Raw genomic sequence first — 20,708 nt, forward strand, 5'->3', positions numbered from 1 at the left:
AAGAGGGTCGCTGGGATAAAAACCAATTTCATTCCTGAAGAAATTTTACTGCATTTGCCAATAAATGGAAAGGAAGCCAGGCATAGTATTGCATGCCTGTAATGCCAGCTGCTTTGGAGGCTGAGGCAGGAAAACTGTAAGTTCTCCTGGGCATCTCAGCAAGACCCTGTCTCAAAATAAAATAAAAAAGGGCTAGTCAGGTGTGGTGGCATATATTTATAATCCCAGCACTTGGGAGGCGAAGGCAGGAGGATCACTGCAAGTTTGAGGCCAGCCTGGGCTATACAGTGAGTTCAAGGCTGGCCTGACCTGTATAGTGAGACCCTGTTTCAAAAAAAAAAGGGCTGATGATGTGGCTCAATGGTAGAGCACTTGCCTACATGTGTGAGGTCCTGGGTTTCAGAAGTCTTTTAAATTGAAAAGAAAAAGCAATTAGTTCAAAGAATGAGCTCTCTTTTAAAATGCAATTTAAAGAGACAGATATTTGCAAATTATGGCCCATGGTAGACAGTGACTATTGGGAACTTGAAGAAACCAACGGGAACCCTTAAAGAGGAGCTATGTGCATCAGTTTCAAACATAAAACCAAACAGAAGAATTCTGTCTAGAAAAGGGGGTCAAGTTTCTTATTAAAGTTTTTGAAAAGAATTACAGCATTTATTATTGAATCTTTGTGTTTCCTACTTCTTATCACAATCCTATCATATGAAGAAAGTATGGCCAGGTGTGGTGGTGCATGTTTATAACCCCAGCACTCGAGAGGCTGAGGCAGGAAGATTTGTCACAAGTTTGAGGCCAGCCTAAACTCCTATAGTGAGTTCGATGCCAACCTGGATTGCATTGCAAAACCCTGTCTCAAAAAAAAAGAAAAAGAAAAGAAAACACGACAAAATTTCACCAAGCTCCACCTAAATGCCTCACTACACTCCAGCCTACCCTGTATGCCATGCAAACATGATTTTCCACTGTACTATGGTCTGGACACAGTTGAAAAGCACCAAGAGCATCACTGAGAAAAGTAGCGGGGTGAGAGCTAGGTCTTCTGCTGCAACATACAACTCCCAGACTTCTGCATTTTAACTGTTTACTACCCTGTTCTTATCCCTCAATGGCCCCAATCAGCAGGAAAGCTGCCTGACCTTGCAATCCACACATTCCCAGGAGAAAAAAAAAAAAGACTCCAGGTGAAATCAATCCACTATATTACAGACTAATGAAATGCTGCAGGAAATTTCAAGATGTTACTATCTTTTCTTCACAGAGAAAAATTCTCATCAACTTTCTAATTGCAATGTCAAGAGAAATGTGTTACACAGCTACAAATGGGCAACACAAAGACATATTACAGAGCCAATGGAATCATAAGATACAGAAATAGAATTCATAGTATAAAATTATTAAAAAGTAATAAAAGTACAGAATATATATTCAGTTTATAAAACATATATGAATACTTTGAAAAGGTAATAAAAATTTCAATATGTTAAAGCAGCAGAATTAGGGCATTTTTTTAATTTAAATTTTTCTCCTTGACATTGTTGTCAACTATAATATTTTTGAAAAGTTAAATGAAATGACAGCATGTTTTCAAGCTGTTGGTCACAAGTTAACTGAAATCCAAACATATCTGAACCTCCCTTCAAGCTAGGTCCAGGGCTCACAGTGTAAAGCCTTACTTACCTTTTATAATATTGCAACACTAAACAGAAGCATAATTTTAATAGCTATTTACAATTTACTTTGTACAAACACTCCTCGTTTAAAAACCAAGTTATAGCCCTGCGACTAGGTCATTAACTGAATTGGTCACTAAATGAGGAACTGTATACAGTATGTACATTACAATTTTCAGAGCAAAGAAATGGTCAAAGGAAACTCCAACTTGATAATTTTGCTTTTATTTGCATAACTCTTACATGCAGTACTGTAATATATAACAGATAATAAAACTACAGTACTGTACTATACAGTACCATCACCAAAAATGACAGTATTGTATAAACAAGGTGTACTGTACAAAAAAAGACCCTGAGGCTCTATAAACAAGATGTACAGAACTGTACAAAAAACAGATGGGTCACAAGTACAAGCGGCAGGTCAGAAGTCCCAGCAGCGTGCCTTGGTCCTAAGTCCAAATAGCCATTACACAGGTAGGTTGTTAAACAAGGAGCATCTGTATTTCAAATTCCACTTAAGAATATTGTATCATGCCCAGGCGGGGGGTGGGGGGGGAGCGGGTAGCTCAGTGGTGCTGCACCTGCCTTGCAAGCAGGTACCAAAAAAGGGAAGAATATTATATCATGTGATCATTCAAACACAGCTGCTTAATCTAAGGACCTCAAAGTAATAACCAAAAATATTGATTTGTTGAGAACAAATACAGAATTACCAACATAAACCTTTCTCTCTCTCTTTTGGTGGTACTGGAGATCAAATCCAGGGCCTTCATACTGAGCTACATTTCCAGACCTTTTTAAATTTTGACACAGGGTCTCACTAAGTCACTAAGTTGCTCAGGCTACACTCAAACTTTCGATCCTCCAGCCTCAGCTCCCCAGAGTGCTGGGATTACAGGTGTGTTTCACCACACCTGGCTCATAATCCTGTTTTCAAAAAAGAAAACAAAAGCAAAGCTAAAATCTCAAACTTAGTATTTTAAAATTAAGCCCATCTGCTGAGTTGTAAGATATCTGTTGGCTCCTACTAGATCAACACTGACTTGTTTACTAAAATGGTACTTTGAGCAGCCAAAACTTACTGTTTACTATGTGCCAGGACCTGGGTATTGAGTACTTTACAAAACATTTCATTTAAATCCCCCCAAATTTTTTTGGAGATAGCTATTACTATCCCCATACCCAAAGAGGTTAAATAATTTGGTAGCAAGCCACACAGTGGATTCTGACTTGGGTATCTCTAACTCTAAAAATCCATGTCTGTCTTTTTTTCCGGGGGGCGCGGGGTGTACCAGGGATCAAACTCGGGTCCTTGCACTTGCGCAACAGGCAGCAAAACCACTGAGCCAAATCCCCAGCCCACCATGTCTTCCTTGATATGAGTGCAGGACAGACGCACCACCATCAACTTAACTACATACAGTAGTTAAGTGCCCACAGCAAATTCAGTACAAAGCTGATGTGAGAACAAGACCAGCATGTCTGCTGCTGCAGGCCTCCTCCGCAGCTCACATGGGGACACACACACGTTTTCCCTTAACTAGACTCCCACACTGCCATCCTTGCACTGAGGAGTTTCACAATTACACATCAGGAAGAGAAACAAATTCATGAATAGAAATTTAGTATCAATCCTGCAAGCACTAGCTGAGCATGGTGGCACATACCTGTAATCCCAGCACTTGGGAGGCTGAGGCAGGAGGATTGCTGTGAGTTCAAGGCCAGCCTGGGCTACACAGTAAATTCAAGGCCAGCCTGAACTACATAGCAAGACTGTCTCAAAAAAACCCCCAAAACCAGAAAACAAAACAAACAAAAAAAACCCAGACACTGTCCAGGAAGGAGCCAGAATTTCAACTCCAATGTCCACATCTCACAGGAGGTGCCATGGTTGAGGAAAGGGAAGTGAAGCTACCGCCTTTACCACCTTGTGTTTGAATGCCATGCCTGCTACCTGACAGCTGGAGGTAACAGCACAACAGTACAGGGCCTGGCACCAAGAAAGTGCTCAGCTGACAGATTCCTTTACTTCCCATGTGATCCTAAACACACAGGATTCGTGCTTCATGTCAGCTATCCATGAATCCACATTTTGTCACAATTATCAACTTGAAATTATAATTCTTAAGAAAATTACCTGAAGCATTGTTGAAAAATGCCTTATGGCTTCATCATACAGACCACTGCCAATCAACACATAAGCAATAGCTGTGAAACAAAATACAAAATATTAAAGGAAAGAATAAAGGGGCTCTGACTAGAACCAGCAACTAAATTCTCTGCTAAATCTCAAAGGATAGCCCCAAGGACTAGATGTAGTCAGGGAGAATCAGGAAACCACACGGGGTCACTGAGTCCCCCACTTCACCACCTATGACTTGCTAATGGGCCTTCCAGTGCTATCTAGATTTTATTATCAAAGTTATGCATGAGACAAGCCACCTATGAAAAGGACTCATCTTTTACTGAATCCATCACTCACTTTCACATCCAACATAACCTCTGTGGTGTCTCCTGTCTACATATCAAAAGAGCTGGAAAGGTGGTGAGTGCTGGGCATACCACATGGTGTAGTGATTAAGCAAGCGATAAGAGACACCCAGACAGCATCACAAATCTCAAGTCCCAGGACTGCTGGGTTTGCTGCCAATTATGCAGCAAGAACAAACGCAGGTTCAAATTAATATATATTAATGTGATGCTCAACTGTGGATAATTCACACCCTGAGATGCAATGACAGTCTTTTTCCTATTTTTTCTATTAAAAATACAGTCAAAACACTATTCAAGATTTACACTAAAGGTGATGATTATTTTTACCTAATTGTTTAGGAAAACTGCTATGGTGAAACGGGAGCCATGACAATCTCTTGAATGATGGCAACATTCTGATTAACTTGTTCCTGCCAGCTTCAACTACAGATGGTACACATATGTATGTCTGTCCTATTGGGTAGCACAGGACAGTTCCATTGGGTAGTACAAGCCGCCCAGTGGGACAGTCATGAATATACAGCCCCATCACGAACGTGTTAAACTATTTCATTCATCCAAATAACCAATAGACTAGAATCTTCTAGACTGTACTTCCACAGTACTTACCCTAACTCCTCAATACCACTAAATTTCTAAAAGACATTTTATTTTTCACTTAACATAATGACTAATTTGATCATGTTTTTGTGAAAATAAAGCAAAACAAAACAGCTTTATTATAATACCCTCTTAATCTATGGCCTAATAGGTATTCAAGTACATAGGCAACTACATCACCTACTGCTCTTAAGAGTTTATATTTCCCAACAGTTAAAAGCAGAAAAATACTAAACACAGTAGAAACATTAAATGCTAAAAGTATTGTGGAATATCTTTATATACAACTCAAATAAAATGTGAAAAAAAAAAGGGCATCATAATAATAAAAAGCTTCTGAAGGCATCCTTTAAAATAAAAAGGCTATTTTTACCTTAGTTTCTTTGAAGAGATAAATTAAGGTCAAACTCATGTTTGAAACCTAGGCTTTATTTCCAGCCAGCTGTGTGATCATGAGTACCTGTCTCTTCTCCTAACTCTCTGGGTCTTGCTTAACAAGCTTGTAGAACATTTTCTTAATTTTAGGAGGGAAAGTCTGTGATTTAAGAACACATCTAAATCTCTGTCCATAGCCTGGTCATTAAATTGCACTGAAAAAAGATCAGATGTAGTTCTCAAATCTTTCCATTTAAAAGTAAACGTGTTTTGAGGGGGGAAAAAAGGCAAATTAAAAAAAAAATCCTAGCCCAAATATCACAGAAATATAAACAACTAGGGTCTGTATTTTGTTGTGAGAATCCAAAGACATAAAGGAAAAACTGGAGTAACTACCATTCTTACAGAAATCTCTACTAACCAGCAACTCCACATCACCTAGTAACAAAAATCTTGAGGCCGAGGATTTAGCTCAGTGGTTCCACCGCCTGTCTCACAAGCACAAGGTCCCAAGTTCAATGCCCGGTACCTTTCCAAGAAAAATTAGTCACAGAAAAGACCCTAAACCAGCTTAGTGCCTATGACCCCTTAGGGTCTGCTGGGATACTCTTTGGAGCAGAAAGGGTGTGGCACATACCAGACTCTTAATAGTTATTAATAAATGCATACAGACTGAACAGAAACCAAGAACTTCAGAAAAGACCACATCTGAGGCTATAAAGGGGAATGTCATCAAAAAGTGATTAGCACTTTCAGAATAGCTCTCGGTTATCTGTACTCTAAGGATATACAAGATGGCTTGGTCTTAAAACAGGGACAGCCACAATAGACAATTATGCATAAATTAAATGATGAAAAGTTCCCACCAGCACTTGGTGTAGCCTACCCCATGTGGCACTGCCTGCCCTGGATTCCTTCTGCTCCCACTCCCTTGAGTATAAGCTCGCTGGTTGTGGAGGGTACACCCAGGGCACATCTGAGCAGGTGCAGCCTGCCTCAAACACTTCATGGACAAACCAGACCCTGAGGCTCATTTGTAGATTTGAGTGAACTTGATTTTCCTGCCCCATGTGCTTAAATCCAAAAATCATGACCCAGCCACAGGAACAACATAAACCTGGCTACTGTGTCACAGAGAGAAGAGCTGTGCTGCTCTGAGATTCAATCCTGCTTTCATTTCTTTACTATGCACATTTGCTGACAGCACACAAGTAAGCTTCTAAGGAATGGAAACAGCTCATAAGAACTCATTACCATACTTATTAATTTCCATGGAAACACAGGGCTGGAATAGTCCCTGCTGATCTATTTTAAAATGACATGATCCACAGAACCTCAGGACAGCTGAATTTTCCATGCAATCTTAGAGAGCCAAGAGTGACACAGCCTGTCTCTGAGCTCTCCTTCTCTCCTGCCTGCCTTCCTGTTCTGCACTTAATCATAAATTCCAGAAATATTCCCAGATTCAGGTCTTACCTAACTCTTCATTTGTGCTGTCATTATCAGTGGCAAATGGAAATCTCTTTTGTTCTGCGATAGACTTGGCCTGGCTCTGGGGGAAGAAAAAACCAAACATATATTTTAGCTTATAACAAATTAGGAAAAAACTGAATTTAAAAACTGTATTTTTAAAAAGTTAAAGCTACATTTGATTTAAATGGAAGCAGGGAAAATAAGTGCTTTAAGTCCTACCAATTACACATTTCAAGAGCACAGTCTGGTGTGACTAGTTTGCTTCCTCCCCTTAGCACACTTCCATACTTCCATTTCCGAGAGAAAGCATCTCTATATTTCTTTAAGGATTAATCTTGTCAGCTGCTTCAAGGCCCGTCCACATTTTTATAGGTGATTTGATGACTTCAATTATGTCACACAGACCACATTCTAGTATTCAGTACTTCTCTGTTGCTTGAACATATGTTCTAAATCCTAAGTGTTACAGAAACAACAGCTACAAGTTGGACAGAGGACGACACAAAGGACTAACAAAGTCTGATTAAAAAACAAGACATTCTGAATAACAATTAATGCACAAGTGATGAACACAACTATCCTATTTAATGTAGCAGATCGGTCACTGTAGAAACCATGCAGATACAGACACAAATTTGGCTGCAGAGCTTAACAAAAGCATAAACTAGGGCAAATTAAGGCAATTGGGATACTTTTACATGCAGTATTTGTCCACCAGACAGAGATGTCTCTAATGTGTTTTGGAGACACATCAGGTTTGATAATACAAACACCTGCTCTCTCACCAGAAGATCTTAGCCTACAGGGTGCTCATTAAAATTGTAACTACATACCAGATTCACCTAAGAAACAATTAAAACTCATACACATGCACATACCAGCAAAGCTAAAATAGGAAGAAACTAAAAGCCTGTCATTTTGGGTAAATCTACAGGATTAGAACCCAGTCACTGCCCCATTATTTAGAGTCCTCTTTTCTTACTAGAGGCCACTGGCATACACGATAGGTAAGTAACTACACATAGGGTACTCTTCTGACCAATGCATGGCAATCTAGCCAATGACTGATACTCCTTAGCCAAGATAAATATGATTCAAATAACAGAATTAAAAAGCATTTCCATTTATATTCCTTATACATTCCAAGTTCAAATAAATGTTCAGATAGAGTGGTATTTGGTTTGCCTATATAGAGATCAAGTACAAGCTAGCTCATATTAAAATACAAGTGATAGCTGGGTATGATGTCCCATACCTATAACCTTAGCCACTCCAGAGGCTGAGACAGGAGGATTGAAAGTTGAAGGTCAGCCTGGGCAACTTAGCAAGACTCTGTCTCAAAATAAAAAGGTTTGGACATGTAGCTTAGTGACACAGTGTTTGGCTAACATAAGTGATGCCAAGTTCAATCCCCAGTGGAAAAACGGCGGCGGGATGGAAGGAAGGGAAGGAGGCAGGCAGGCAGGCAAAGCAAGGCAAAGCAAGGCAAGGCCAAGCCAAGCCAGGCCAGGCTGGCTTGCTCACTCAGAAGTCAGTGCCTAAAACTACAAGTTGAAAGACATAAGCCACAGGGTGCCCATCTCAGGAGGCTCCACCCCTTGGTCATACCATCCAGAAGTCTGTACAAAATGAAACATTTAGGGATTTCCACTAACATGGAATGTTCCATACTTTAGGCTTTCTGTTAAAATTCTGATCAGTAGAAACTCCTATAAGTTCCCTCTGGTTTTTACTGTGCAGTCAGGAGCTTCCACAGTGGGACCCAGTAAGCCATCTTTGAGATGTGGCAGTTACCAACATGAGGCTGGTGAGCCTTCTCTGAAGGTCTCTGGAAAGGCAAAAAGAAGGAAATATTTGACCTCCTATCAGGAAGAAGAACCCTCATAACATCTATCCGGGACTATTCAATTTCTACTTAAATGTTTTGGTGATGGCCAATTCACTACCTCACAAGATGACGGAGTATGGTTGGTTGGTTGTTTCATTTTGAGACATGGTCTTGCTATATATATAGCTCAGGCTGACCGTGAACTCACTGTGTTGCCCAGGTTGGCACTGAACTCACAATCCTCCTGCTTCAGCCTCCCCAGAGCTGGGATTTTAGATATGTGACACTGTGCTTGGCCACCAGTCTGGTTTTGGACAAGTGTATAGTTCTAACAGGAAAAGACAAGCTTTTTTGGAGAAGAAAGAGTACCCTAAAGGGAAATTTTAAGCAAAATCTACAGGAATATCAGAGGAAAACATCTGGTGAAAAATATGTTAAACTTGTGGAGTGAACAGCTCAGCTTCCCAGAGTAAAGTATAAACAAAGGACCCTTGCACCTTGAGGGATCAGAATGGAAGACATTAACACACACAGGCAGACACATGGACAGCTGCGCTGACACAGACAGGCAGATATGTGGACAGATGTGCTAATGCAGACAGGTGGACAAATGTGCTGACATCAGCAGGCATGGACGAACAGGCATGGTTAGACACATAAATGTGGGCAGGTGCTGGACAGGCGGTGCTAACATGGACAAGTAGAGACATGGACAAATGTGGTAATGCGGACAGGCAGGACCATGGACAGTCATACTAACGCGGAGAGGCAAGTGCCAGGCATGCATCCTTGAAGTGAAGAGATTCCCTATACAATTTAGTTGGGAATAATAAAAAATAGAGTTACAAAACATACCTACACATGCCAAGATTGGAAAAATAAGATAATACTATGCCTCCAAAGACAAAAGATTCATAGACATGAGACTGAGTCACGATCGCTCCTTTATTCCTCAGAGCTAAAATCCTAGGTAAAGAACCATCAATCATCCAACTCATAAAATGTAATAATTCCCTGAGATGAATGCCAGATGGCCTAGCTTTACCTCTGCACACAGAACCAACAGGACCTGACTCCTCACTCCACTCTTTGGAGCTGGGTCACAAACACAGAAAGCACATAGAGAAGAGCATACCAGAATCTTTTCAGTGTTGAGAGAAAGCAAGGAGTCACAGGGTGGTGATCCTTTGGGTTCGCAGTCTGACTCGTGGAAGTTCAAAAAGGATGACTCTGAAAAGCAAACATGCTGTTATCCCCCTTGCCTTAAATTTATGCCCTTAGATGCCTAACTATAAATTGAAATTTTAAGAACCCACACAACCAAAATAATGACAAATATTTTTTTAAAAAATCCAAAAGTAGCTGGGTGTGGTCACATACACCTATAATCCCAGCACTCGGGAGCCAGAGCCAGGAGGATTGCCATGAGCTGGAGGTCAGCCTGGGCTACATAGCGGACTCAAGGCCAGCCTGAACTACATAGTGAGACACTGTCTCAAACAAAAAAATCCAAAAGAGGTGCTTATCTTTCACTTCTGCAGTGCGTAACATGTTAGAGCTTCCAAGTGTTTTGCACATCCACTAGTGATTGTCTTCACACCCACTCTGGACACAAGCAAAGCTTCCTGATAGTGAAAAGGGATTATAGCCAGGGGTGGTGGAGCACTCCTGTAATAACTACCTTCCAACCTCATGCTTTGTATTTTCCAACATAGACTCTCCTTTTCATTTAACACTGATCAACATCCAGTGGAAAACTACTGTATGGTGGCCGTGGGTTGTAAAGAGATGTATTTTATCATATACAGAAGTATTTTCCTATTCATTGTTTCACCATAAATTTTAAATCAGAAAAGCTTGCTGGACTAAGTACCTTTTAAAATTTCTTTAAGATGATTTTTTTCTTTGACCTATTATGGTAATTAATTCAACATTTTAAAAGCTAGCTAGCCATGGTGGCAGATGCCTGTAATCCCAGCACTTTGTTAAGTTAAGTCAGGAGGATCACAAGTTCCAGCTCAGTCTGGGCAACAGTGATTTAAAGAGAAAAATGAGCTGGGATGTATAATGATGCAAATACTGCAAAAAAGGAAAGAAAACACAAGTTGGCTGAACTATCTTTGTACTTCTAGAATAAACTCTAAGTAGACCTTTCTTTTGTTTGCTGGCATCAATTTAATAATACTTTACTCAGCTAGATGCACTGGTGTATGCCTGTAATACCAACTATTTGGGAGGTTAACGCAGGAGGAGTGTAAGATCAAGGCCAGTTTAGGTAACTTAGCAAGACCCTGTTTTGAAATAAAAAGAATTGGGGATGTAGCTCAGTGGTAGAACACTTGCCTAGCATGCAGGTCCTACATTCAATACCCAGCACCACAAAAAAAAAAACAAAAAAACCCTCTTGGGTCTATTTGTCAATTCTCCATTTCTAATTCATTTATGCTGTTCCATTTCTAATTCACTTACTCTACTTTTGCTCTATTTAATCTTCACAATTTCCTTTAATTTCCCTTCTCATTTCTCAAGCTCAGTGTCTAATTCATTTATTCTATTTAATACTAAATAGTAAGGGGATGTTTAAGCAGCAAAAGAGGCCACTGAGAGTCATGTAAGCAGAGAAGGAGGTGCAAGGAGACCAGCTATGAAGTAATGGCCAGCTGGAAAATAAGAAAAGTTTAATCAATGGCAGAGGTTGTGAGGTTGAAACAGGGACAGTCTAAAGAGAGGTGTATAGGCTGAGAGAGAGAGAGAGAGAGAGAGAGAGAGAGAGAGAGAGAGAGAGAGAGAGAGAGAGACTCTCTAGAGAGAGAGACATGGTTGGAGGGAAAGGGAGAGGTCTCTGGTTGCACAGCTGAGGAACTGGTGCCATCAAGGAAAGGGGGTGGGAATAGGAAGAATGGTTTAGCTGGAAGAAAGGAGCTTGTTATGGGTTGTGTCCAGATACTCTCCCAAAGCCTCCAGTGGTCATAGGTGGGGCTTTTCAGAGGTGGCTGGATGTAGGGTGTGTGAATGTGGATTAAGGGTATAATGCTGGGATTAAGGGTGTATTTTACTAAATCAGTCCTCTGATTGGTTTAGCATAGTGCTGGGTGTGGATAATGGAAAGGCCCAACCTGAGTGTGGGTGGCACCACCCAAAAGGCTACTAGCCTAGGTGTGATAAAAAGGAAAAGGTAGATTCATTACTTGCTGCTTGCTGTCTTCTGCCTGCCACACCATGAACTGTTTCTCCTCTGTGATGCCCCTCTGTGATACCACCCTGTCTTGGAACCAGCCAACTATGGACTGAAACCTCTGCAAACTGTGAGCTAAAAATAAATCTTCCCTCCTTTAGCTTGGGGTGTTGGGTATTTTGACTCAGCAAGAAAACTAAGGCAGAGCTGATTTCAGGTTTAAATCAAGTGCTTGTGAAATGTCAAACTGGAAGCTATCCCTCAAGTACTTAGGAAATGTCAGAGAAAATAAAAGCTACATTGTGGATTTGATAACTAATTTATAATGGACAATTAAATTGGGAATGTAGGTAAACTCTCCAAGGTTTAGGAAGCTTATATTTAATGAAAAGAGCTGGCTGGGGGGGTACCTTTTAAAAAAGAACTCTCCACTCATTGAAATGTTCTATATTTTGGCCATAATGCTTATACACAAAGTTATAATTATTTTTGTATTTTATTACATTTCCTTATTCCTAAAGCTAAATACTTGTTTCTTCTCATTTTTTCTTGATTAGGCTTGCTGGATAACTGTCTTAACTTTACAAGTATTCTTTAAGAATTAGGTCTGATATTTAATCCTACTCTTTCAAACTTCCAATGTAACTAAAGTAGTTTGGAGGCAAGGTTTAAGAGTGTTCAGAGCATGTGCTGTACAGTCAGACTGACTCAGATCAGAAGTCTCACTGGCTGTTCGATTTTGGGCAAGTTCCCCACTGTGTCTGAGCCGCAGCTCCCTCACCTGTAAGATAGGAAGAACCATACCGAATAACTCCCATGGCTACTGTGAGGGATACAATCCCAGCCCACAGAAAATGACTACTACATGTTAATACAGGTTGAGTGTCCCTCACCTGAAATCCTTGGGAACATAAGAGCTTCAGATTTCAAATTTTTCTCAAATTTTTTGGAATGTGTGGATAGAAATAATGAGGTATCTTGAGAAGGGGACCCAAGTCTAAACACGGAATTCATTTACATTTCATATATACTTATACACACAGCCTGAAAGTGATTTTATACAGTACTTTAAATAATTCTGTACATAAAGCAAAGTTTTGTGATGTGGACTATCCTGCATGTGGCGTCGTACAGATGTCCAAAGTTTCAGATTTGTGGTGACTTCAGTTTTCAGATTAGGGATGTTCAACCTGTATACAATTATAGGCCAAAATTGATTTTTTTCTTTTAATTTCTTGTTGCTACTTTCCTTAAGTTTATTTTGACACCAAAATAGTGCTTTTCAGTTTTCATATGCTTCACAAATATTATTTCTTTGTTCCTTGATCCTCTGATGCAAGTAGAACATACAATTTACTCATTTTACACATAGGGAAATAAACGTAGCCCTGGGGACATCACAGCAAATTTTTAGAAAAGGTGCATTATAGGGGTGTGTAAAGCCCACATTTATTTTTTAGGAGTATTCCTATTGATGAATTACTAATTTTAATTTTATGAGTTTTATAATAAACAATGTATACTAAATACAAAAATAAAATATCAGTAAAATATTAATTTTTAATATGTAATGAGTATGTAGAATAAACATCAACATTTTCAGCATCAACTGTTTACCTGCTTACAAGATCTAAAAAATAACAGCAGAAATAAATTCTACCACAGAAATAATCTTTGCTTCAATTATCACACCTAAGGCAGTCTGATATTACTGGTCTGATCCAGAATTCTTTTGAGGAGTTCTTTGGGCAGATAACACACTGTTCTTCTTCTGTTGTAATTCATCATTTATCAATTCCAGTCCCAATTCTCTAAGAAATTTTCTCTGTGATATTTTGTGTTGTTATTTTCTTTGTAAACTATGAAACTACAGTGGACCCTCAAGTTATGACCAGCCTGACATATGAACAATTTGGGTTAATTAGGTTAATGGAAGATTCATCTGCCTCCTAGGTAAATATCCAGATCTCAGCTGTATTGACTTACAACCAACTTGGGTTACAACTGGTGCTCGGGAACCAGTTGAGTTCATAAGTCAAAGGTTCACTGTATTTATGCCTGACATGCTTAGGATCAAGTAAAACCCAACCACTGGCCAACACTTTCTGTTTTGAGTGACATCACAACTATTGCATAACTCATCAATAACATTTACTCTGCCTTTCATTTTCTTATAAAATGTGACCATTTCTGGCTTCATTTGTGTTGGGGATTCACTATTAATTTTCTTTGTTTGTTTCAAGGGTCTCACTATGTAGTCCAGGCTAGCCTTGAACTCACTATGAAACACAGGCTAACCTTGAATTTACAGCATCCTCCTGCCTTAGCCTCCCAAGTGCTGGGATTACAGACATGCACCATCATGCCTGGCCTATCAATCTTATCATGGTGCAATGCTGACAGATAACACTACTTTGTTTTTCTTCACCATACAGGAGGCCAATATTATATCTTTCTGAAATCCAAAGATTGTACTATACATTTCTCTATTGTGAACATGCAACATTTTTTCAGGAATCTTGGGTTTGTTCTTGTGAATACTTCCTGTGCTGGTCAACTGCTATTCTTTTAGCAAATGTAACATCAATAGGTAACTAATGACCCAAATGTTGAATGTGATATTTGGGTTACTTTTAGAAATAGGTGCAGGGCCAGAGATTTGGCTCCATGGTGCCACTGCCTGCCTCAAATGTGGAAGGTCCATCCCTGGGAAAGAAAAGAAAAGAAAAGAAAAAGAAAGAGAAGGGAAGGGAAGGGAAGGAAGAAAGAAAAAAGAAATAGGTGTAACAAATTTGTTCACAAAGTCATACGGTTTAGACTGCATGAAGAAAGACCTGGTGGCTGAGTTCCAGATAAATTTCTAAATTCAAGGTGTAAAATGTCTTTGCGTCTACCAGGGCATATTTTTTATACCATATTCAGAAGGTTTACTTGGCATATATTGCCAAATGCTTCAACAATCATGAAATGATGCAAGGTGTTTGTCAATTGTCATGTATTTGGATGGTGTATAAATTGCTTGACAGTCTAAAGCAAAGCTTTCAACAAATGAGCAAAAGGCAGCTAACTTGTTGGATTTCTTTCTCAGTGGGTTGTTAAAATGTAGGCACTTTTGAAGGACACTAAATCTCGAGTGTCATTATTGTTCTAAAAATCTCATCCTCACATCTGTCATTTTTCAATAAATCCTTTAGATTCTGACGCTTAAAATGATAAAGTCCTGCTATGAAGGTTTTTAGTTTGGATAGTGAGGTGTCATGATAAATATATTTTTGAGTATTACTACTGATGCATATAGAATGTTTTCTTTTATTTCATTATTAGTGTATTTCAAAACATCCTTTAGCATATTTCCCATTATAAACAACTTCCAACACTGAGTCAGTGTTGGCATCCCATCCAATAGGTTTCACTGCTGGCAAGAACCTAATAACATTTCCTGACCTAGTTCTAACACTGGATCATTCAGGTATACATGATCATTTTGTAGCATTTTAACTAGTCAAATATTTGTTTACATTACTGCTTTTTTTCTCATCTGAATCATTTTGTACTTCTGTGTCATATCTCTATCTGTCATATCTTGTCATATATTGCTAACTTCTTTGGCTGTGATCCAAGTCATCATAAGTAGCTGAGTCACCTGATGACTCACTTTCAACCTCCCCCCAAAGTTGTAAAAGCGGATATTCATGTAACATTGTACTAAATTGGGCTAATTCTATAAGAAAAATCAAAAGAAAACATTTAATAAAAAAATTATAAATACACAAAAATCTAACATGATGCATGCATAATGTGGGTAAAATTCACCCATTTACACTTTGACACACTGTATACACCTTGCTGTTTGTCATATCAAGTGGATGTACATAAAGACTGCTTCTTGTATTCCCCTGGTGCAGCTACTGAGATGCACAGCCTGCTATTGTTAAAGTACATATTTTCATTAGAAAAGTATGGTATGGGCATCTGCAACCCAGTATGAGGAACCAAGGGTTGCTAATGAATGTTTAAGATCACAAAATGAAGATCTAGCAAAGCTACTGTAAAACAACTCGAAAATAGGAGCTTTCCACTGAGAACTACAAAGTAATCATATAATACATTAGAAGGATCCACAAAGCCATCCTGAAGTAACAGAATTTTAACAAAGCTTTAATGTAATTTAATCAAAAGCTATATTAACCTATACACAAGTACAAATATATGTGAGGAATATAAATCTGATGGAAAGGAGTCAGAGTTAAGAGAGGCATATAGGCAAATGACATGGTGCCAATCCAGGGGCAGGGGGACAAAGGTGAGCCAGGCACATAAAGAAGATGGAAGATGCAGCACATACTCAAAAAAGTACTTACTCTTAAGAGCTACAAACTTTCCCATAAACCCACTCAGGGTGTCAGATGGGAACTCAACTGGGAATGCTGTGGCACTTCCAGGCAGTGACAGGGATGATTAGTGACAACAGAGTCTCTTAGATCATCTCAGATAGACAGGGAAAAGGGGCAAGGGAAGTCACCTGGCCTTTGTTTGTGAAGGAGGCACTGGGAAGACAGAGGACAGATCCCTGGATGGAGGCCTCTTGAATATCCAGGAAGGAATGGTGGCATGTGTGTAGTGGGAGCCCACTGCCCTGTGCTGGACCTTGGCTCAGAGATAATCAGAAAAATTGTTGTCCAAATGAGGCCAGGGTCAGCATGGAGCCAGATTTCCTTAACAAGCTCAAAAACAGATAGCTATTGCTTTGTTCCACTTATGAAAATTCACCGATCTATACTCCTCCTGTGACGTACATTTTTCTGTATGTGTCATATTGTAAGTAAAATAGAACAGAAGGAAAATGTTGGAAAACTTCACCCAAACAGTACTAAAATCCTGCCTCTTCAAGAAATTTTGGTGAGGTATGGTGGTGCATGCCTGTAATCTTAGAACTCAGGAGGTTGAGGTAGGAGGATTGTCCTGAGTTCAAGGCCAGCCTGAATTACATAGTGAAATTCTGTCTTTAAAAAAATCAACCCAGGGCCAGGGATTTAGCTCAGTGGTTCCGCCACCTGCCTCGCAAGCACAAGGTCCCAAGTTCAATCCCTGGTACCAAAAAAAAAATAATCAACCCATATCACACGTCTGGTGGCGCCTAGACTTTCTCAAAGGTAACATAATTCTTTTTTTTTTTTTTTGGTACCAGAGATTGAACTCGGGACCTTGCACTTTCGAGACAGGCACTGGAACCACTGAGCTAAATCTCCGGCTAAGATTTTTTTTTTTTTTGGTACCGGGGATCGAACTCGGGTCCTTGTGCTTTCCAGGCAGGCAGTGGAATCACTGAGCTAAATCCCTGGCCCCAGTAACATAATTCTTAATGACAACAGATATTTGTGACAAGTGAACGGGTCTACAAATATCACAGGCCATCTTCTTATAAGGCCTGTGCTTCAAATGCTACTTCTAACTGAACCAGGCCAGTTTCTAAAAGATGCTGTTCAGTCTCCAGGAGAAAAACTCAGGGTGGTGCCAGGTGGACAGCTCTCTCCTCCCTTAGGCCTCAGTCTCTGGCCCGGGAACTGTCACCTGTCAGCCCTGAAGAAGAGCTCTAGAGACCTGCTACAAAACCAGGGAGGATCATACACAGAAAACCAGGCCGGGGAAGAACAGTGCACATACTCTAGCAGAAAGGCCTACCACAGCGCTTCCACAGAACACAAAACTTGGTTAACTTCCTCCAAGACTAGAAAAGGAAACCGTTCTCATTACACAAGTTTCCTTCTATTTATGACCCACTGCCTCTAGGCACAGCAACTTCTGCCTGTTGTGAGCAAGATCAACTTCCTGTATTTAAATGACCCACTCCTCACTAAGACACCATTCACAGCAGCAATCTATGCCTCACTACTTATTTTTCTGGCAAAAATTACATACTAAATGCTCTTTCCCTTTCCACAAAAATTTGTAAGAAAAGAAAATAATCTCAACCCTAGAATTATTCATTTCAACAAACTAAAGTTACTTAATGCTGTACAGTAATCATTCAAATTGACTGAGGTATTCAACATAGATCAAGCTAAAGTCATCACTGGGATGTAGGCAGCTATTTGAAAACTACCCTAAAGGCATCAAGTACTAGACTGTCACCTAGGAGCAGCCAAAAGTCTGCCAATCAAAAAAAAAAAAATCACATAAACTCACTCTTCTGATTATTAGCACATTTTCAAAGGAAGAAGAAACAAAAGTATTTTTAAACAATTTCTAAAATTGTTTTGTCTGAACTATAAACAAGCCTTAGACTATCCATTAAAAAAAATAAGGATACATTTTATTCAAGATGAATGGGCCAAGGAACATATAAAACTCAAGCCGAGACACGTGGCATGCTTGTCAACTCAGCAGTGGATCTTAAGATTAGTCTGTCTGTTCCCTGGGACCAAGATTCCCCTTGATGGTGCTGTAGTACCCTGCTGCTTCTAGCCTTTTCCCTGTGATACCTATGGACTAGTGGTTCCCACTGGCAGCTGTCTTTGCACCTATAATTATGGGGAGTCCTGTCATAATATGTATTCCGGTCATCAGAAGGTGTGTAGACTTAGACCCACGCAGGCATCATCTCAGCCATTTGTACCTGAAAGCTGCAAGAAGCAGTCTGAACAGCAGTGCACTGTTTGCCCTCAGTGCAGAGGCTGTCTTGACACAAACAGATTTGTGGCTGGACAGGCAAGTCAAGTGGCAATGGCAAGATCGACAACTGGTAAGGTCAGGTCTGTGTGATTCTGAAGCACTGATCAGTTCTAGATCCTGGCACTTATCTAGACCACTGTGTCAATCACACAGGGGCTCTGGAGATAGAACACAGCTTCCCACCCCTCTGCCCCTGGCCCCACAGGCAGGACATGCTTAGTTATAAATCCTGAATTTGTTCACATCCTAGAACTGGAGCAGGCCTCCCAGAGTCCAGCTTCTACACAACTGTCAGGGTAAAGAGGGAGAAATGAGAGGCTTTTCAGGAACCTGTACAACAGCAGAGATGACTTCTGTCACACACACATCACCCAGCAATGCTGAAGGAAATAGCTGGAACCCCACGTAGCATGCTGTTGGCTCTGGGAATGACTGGCAGGCTGAGTGCAGCTGCACTCTTGAGGACCTGTTGGCAGGTACTGGACATGCATGTCAGCCCGAGGGAGGCTGTGTGAAGACTCACTAAGAAGACTCATGCTACTCATTTCCAACAGCTCATTTTAAATCCCAGCTCAGAAAAAAAGCTCTGCATGGGGCAGATATAAAGAAAATTAAAATATCTATTATGTTTAAAGCCTCATAGCTTCCTCCTCTGAAGCAGGGAACATTAGACAATGTTCTTCACGTGTGAGGGAATGGAGCAGTGGACAGAAGAGTTCCTCCAATGGCCTTGTTACAAGTCAGAGTTGATTCACACAAGAATTCAATACTGGCATACAAAGCTGATACTACAGAATAAAACAAGTCAACTGTGTGAAGGATACCAGTTGACTTTCTCCTGCCCAGAACCTGAATCTCCTCTAGCTCGTGACTACCAATGACTACAGGAGGGCAGGGAGATCGGAAGGAGAGGAGGGGAAAGGGAGGGGTAAAGGGAGGGGGAGCAGAGGAGGAGAGGAAGGGAAGATTTGCCCAATACAAAGGCTAAGCCAGTGAACACCACAGGTGTGCTTTCCTACTACAGCCGCTGGGTGGATAAAACAAAAACTGTCTGCAGAGGACTTACTGGGTTCCTCCTACAGTTTATACCTCAGGGAGATGGTACTTTCACTGGGCCTCAGTTTCCTCAACTGAGATAAGGAGCTTCCATTCAAAATGAGGTGGTACTGCCTTTCGCACAGACTAGTACACGAGACAAACAGACTAAGTGTACTTACAACAGTATCTGGCATACCGCTAGCACCGTCAGCTATTTCTCCTTCCCTTCACAGCATTCTTGTGAGAGAAAACCCTGTATTTAGGCAAAAAGCATCCCCAATTCACAGAGACCAATCTTGCCAACAAGTAATTCATTCACACAGCACCACAGAAAGTAACGCAGGTAATGGCCACTGTTTTTTTCAGTCTGTAATGCTGGCTACGGTATTTATGCTATTTATGCCTACTACAAAATAAAGAAGTCATTCCTCTGCAAATGACACTTCCTCCTGAAAGGCAGGCTGTGTCAAAAGATAATCAGATTGTGCTAATCTTGACATCTCATCTCAATTAAAAAAAAATAGGTATTGTCTCCACAGCTGTACGGTGCTGAAGAGCAACGCAGTGGGCCTTAACAGCAACCGTCCAGCTCCAATAGTGGAAGACCTCCATTCTTTCCAAAGCAAGTCATACGGGAATCCAACTGGGGGAAGGAAAGGGAAGCGGGACTGAAGGTGAAAAAAACCAAACCACTGCAAAACTCAAAAGAAAAAAACGTGCGTGTTTTGCCCAAAGGCGTCTGCCATAACTTACTAAACAAGCCAATAGCCCCCGACCTCAGCGAATGCGCGGCGCAGCTGCAGCGCCCGCAAGCAGTAAGGCCTGGGGACAACGGGCGGGCGCGAGGTGGTCCCGAACCGAAGCCGGGGGTCCCCGCACAGATGCCGTGGGCTCGCCCTCCTCCTCCTTCCGGGTACTCAACCTCAGGGAAGCAGCTGGATGCCAGGCTCACATCCGGGTTGTCCCCTCTCTCCGCGGCTGCCGGCCCACTCACCGCACTCTGCCGGGTACTGGTCCGTCCAGTCCCCCGACTGCGGGCAGCCGCCGCCCACCGAGGCCTCCTGCTGGTGCCGATGTTGTAGCTCCTGCTTGAGCAGGGACAGCGGCGAGTAGTGCTCTGTGGCGCGCGCGCAGGCCAGAGCCCCCAGCAGCAGAACTGGCGGCAGCGCCCGAATACCCAAGCCACCCCGGCATCCACGCCCGCGGCCGGCAGGTGCCATCTTCGAGCACGGCGCACGCGCGGCCGCCCTCGGCCCGTGGCGAGCAGGTGGGCGCGGAGGACGGGCGCAGCGCTTGCCGGGAGTCGTAGTCCTGGCCACACCAGCCCAGGGCCCGCGACCCGCGTTGAGACTACCAGTCCCAGCAGGTCTGGCGCGAG

General features: G+C 41.3%; 1 protein-coding gene across 8 annotated transcripts in view; it reads right to left on the bottom strand.

Moving 5' to 3' along the window:
* The window catches only part of Ttc13 (tetratricopeptide repeat domain 13), a 61,036-nt gene extending 40,457 nt beyond the window's left edge, over nt 1-20,579 (bottom strand). For 6 of the 8 annotated variants that reach the window (XM_013075809.3, XM_004854671.3, XM_087181886.1 and 3 more), the window contains exons 1-4: nt 20,325-20,577; nt 9,581-9,675; nt 6,621-6,696; nt 3,814-3,884 (exon numbers count right to left, since the gene is read on the bottom strand). In XM_013075809.3, the coding sequence (XP_012931263.1) occupies nt 3,814-3,884; nt 6,621-6,696; nt 9,581-9,675; nt 20,325-20,550 (468 nt within the window). In that variant the 5' untranslated portion in view covers nt 20,551-20,577. Of the gene's footprint in view, nt 1-3,813; nt 3,885-6,620; nt 6,697-6,836; nt 6,974-9,580; nt 9,676-20,324 lie in introns of those variants that run through there. The other 2 variants (XR_015439417.1, XM_087181887.1) reach the window with 2 other exon arrangements.
* Nucleotides 20,580-20,708: the final 129 nt, after the last annotated feature.

Source organism: Heterocephalus glaber, unplaced genomic scaffold (assembly GCF_053883595.1).
Source record: "Heterocephalus glaber isolate CG9 unplaced genomic scaffold, H.glaber_assembly_v1.0 deba00001472, whole genome shotgun sequence".
NCBI lineage: Eukaryota > Metazoa > Chordata > Mammalia > Rodentia > Bathyergidae > Heterocephalus > Heterocephalus glaber.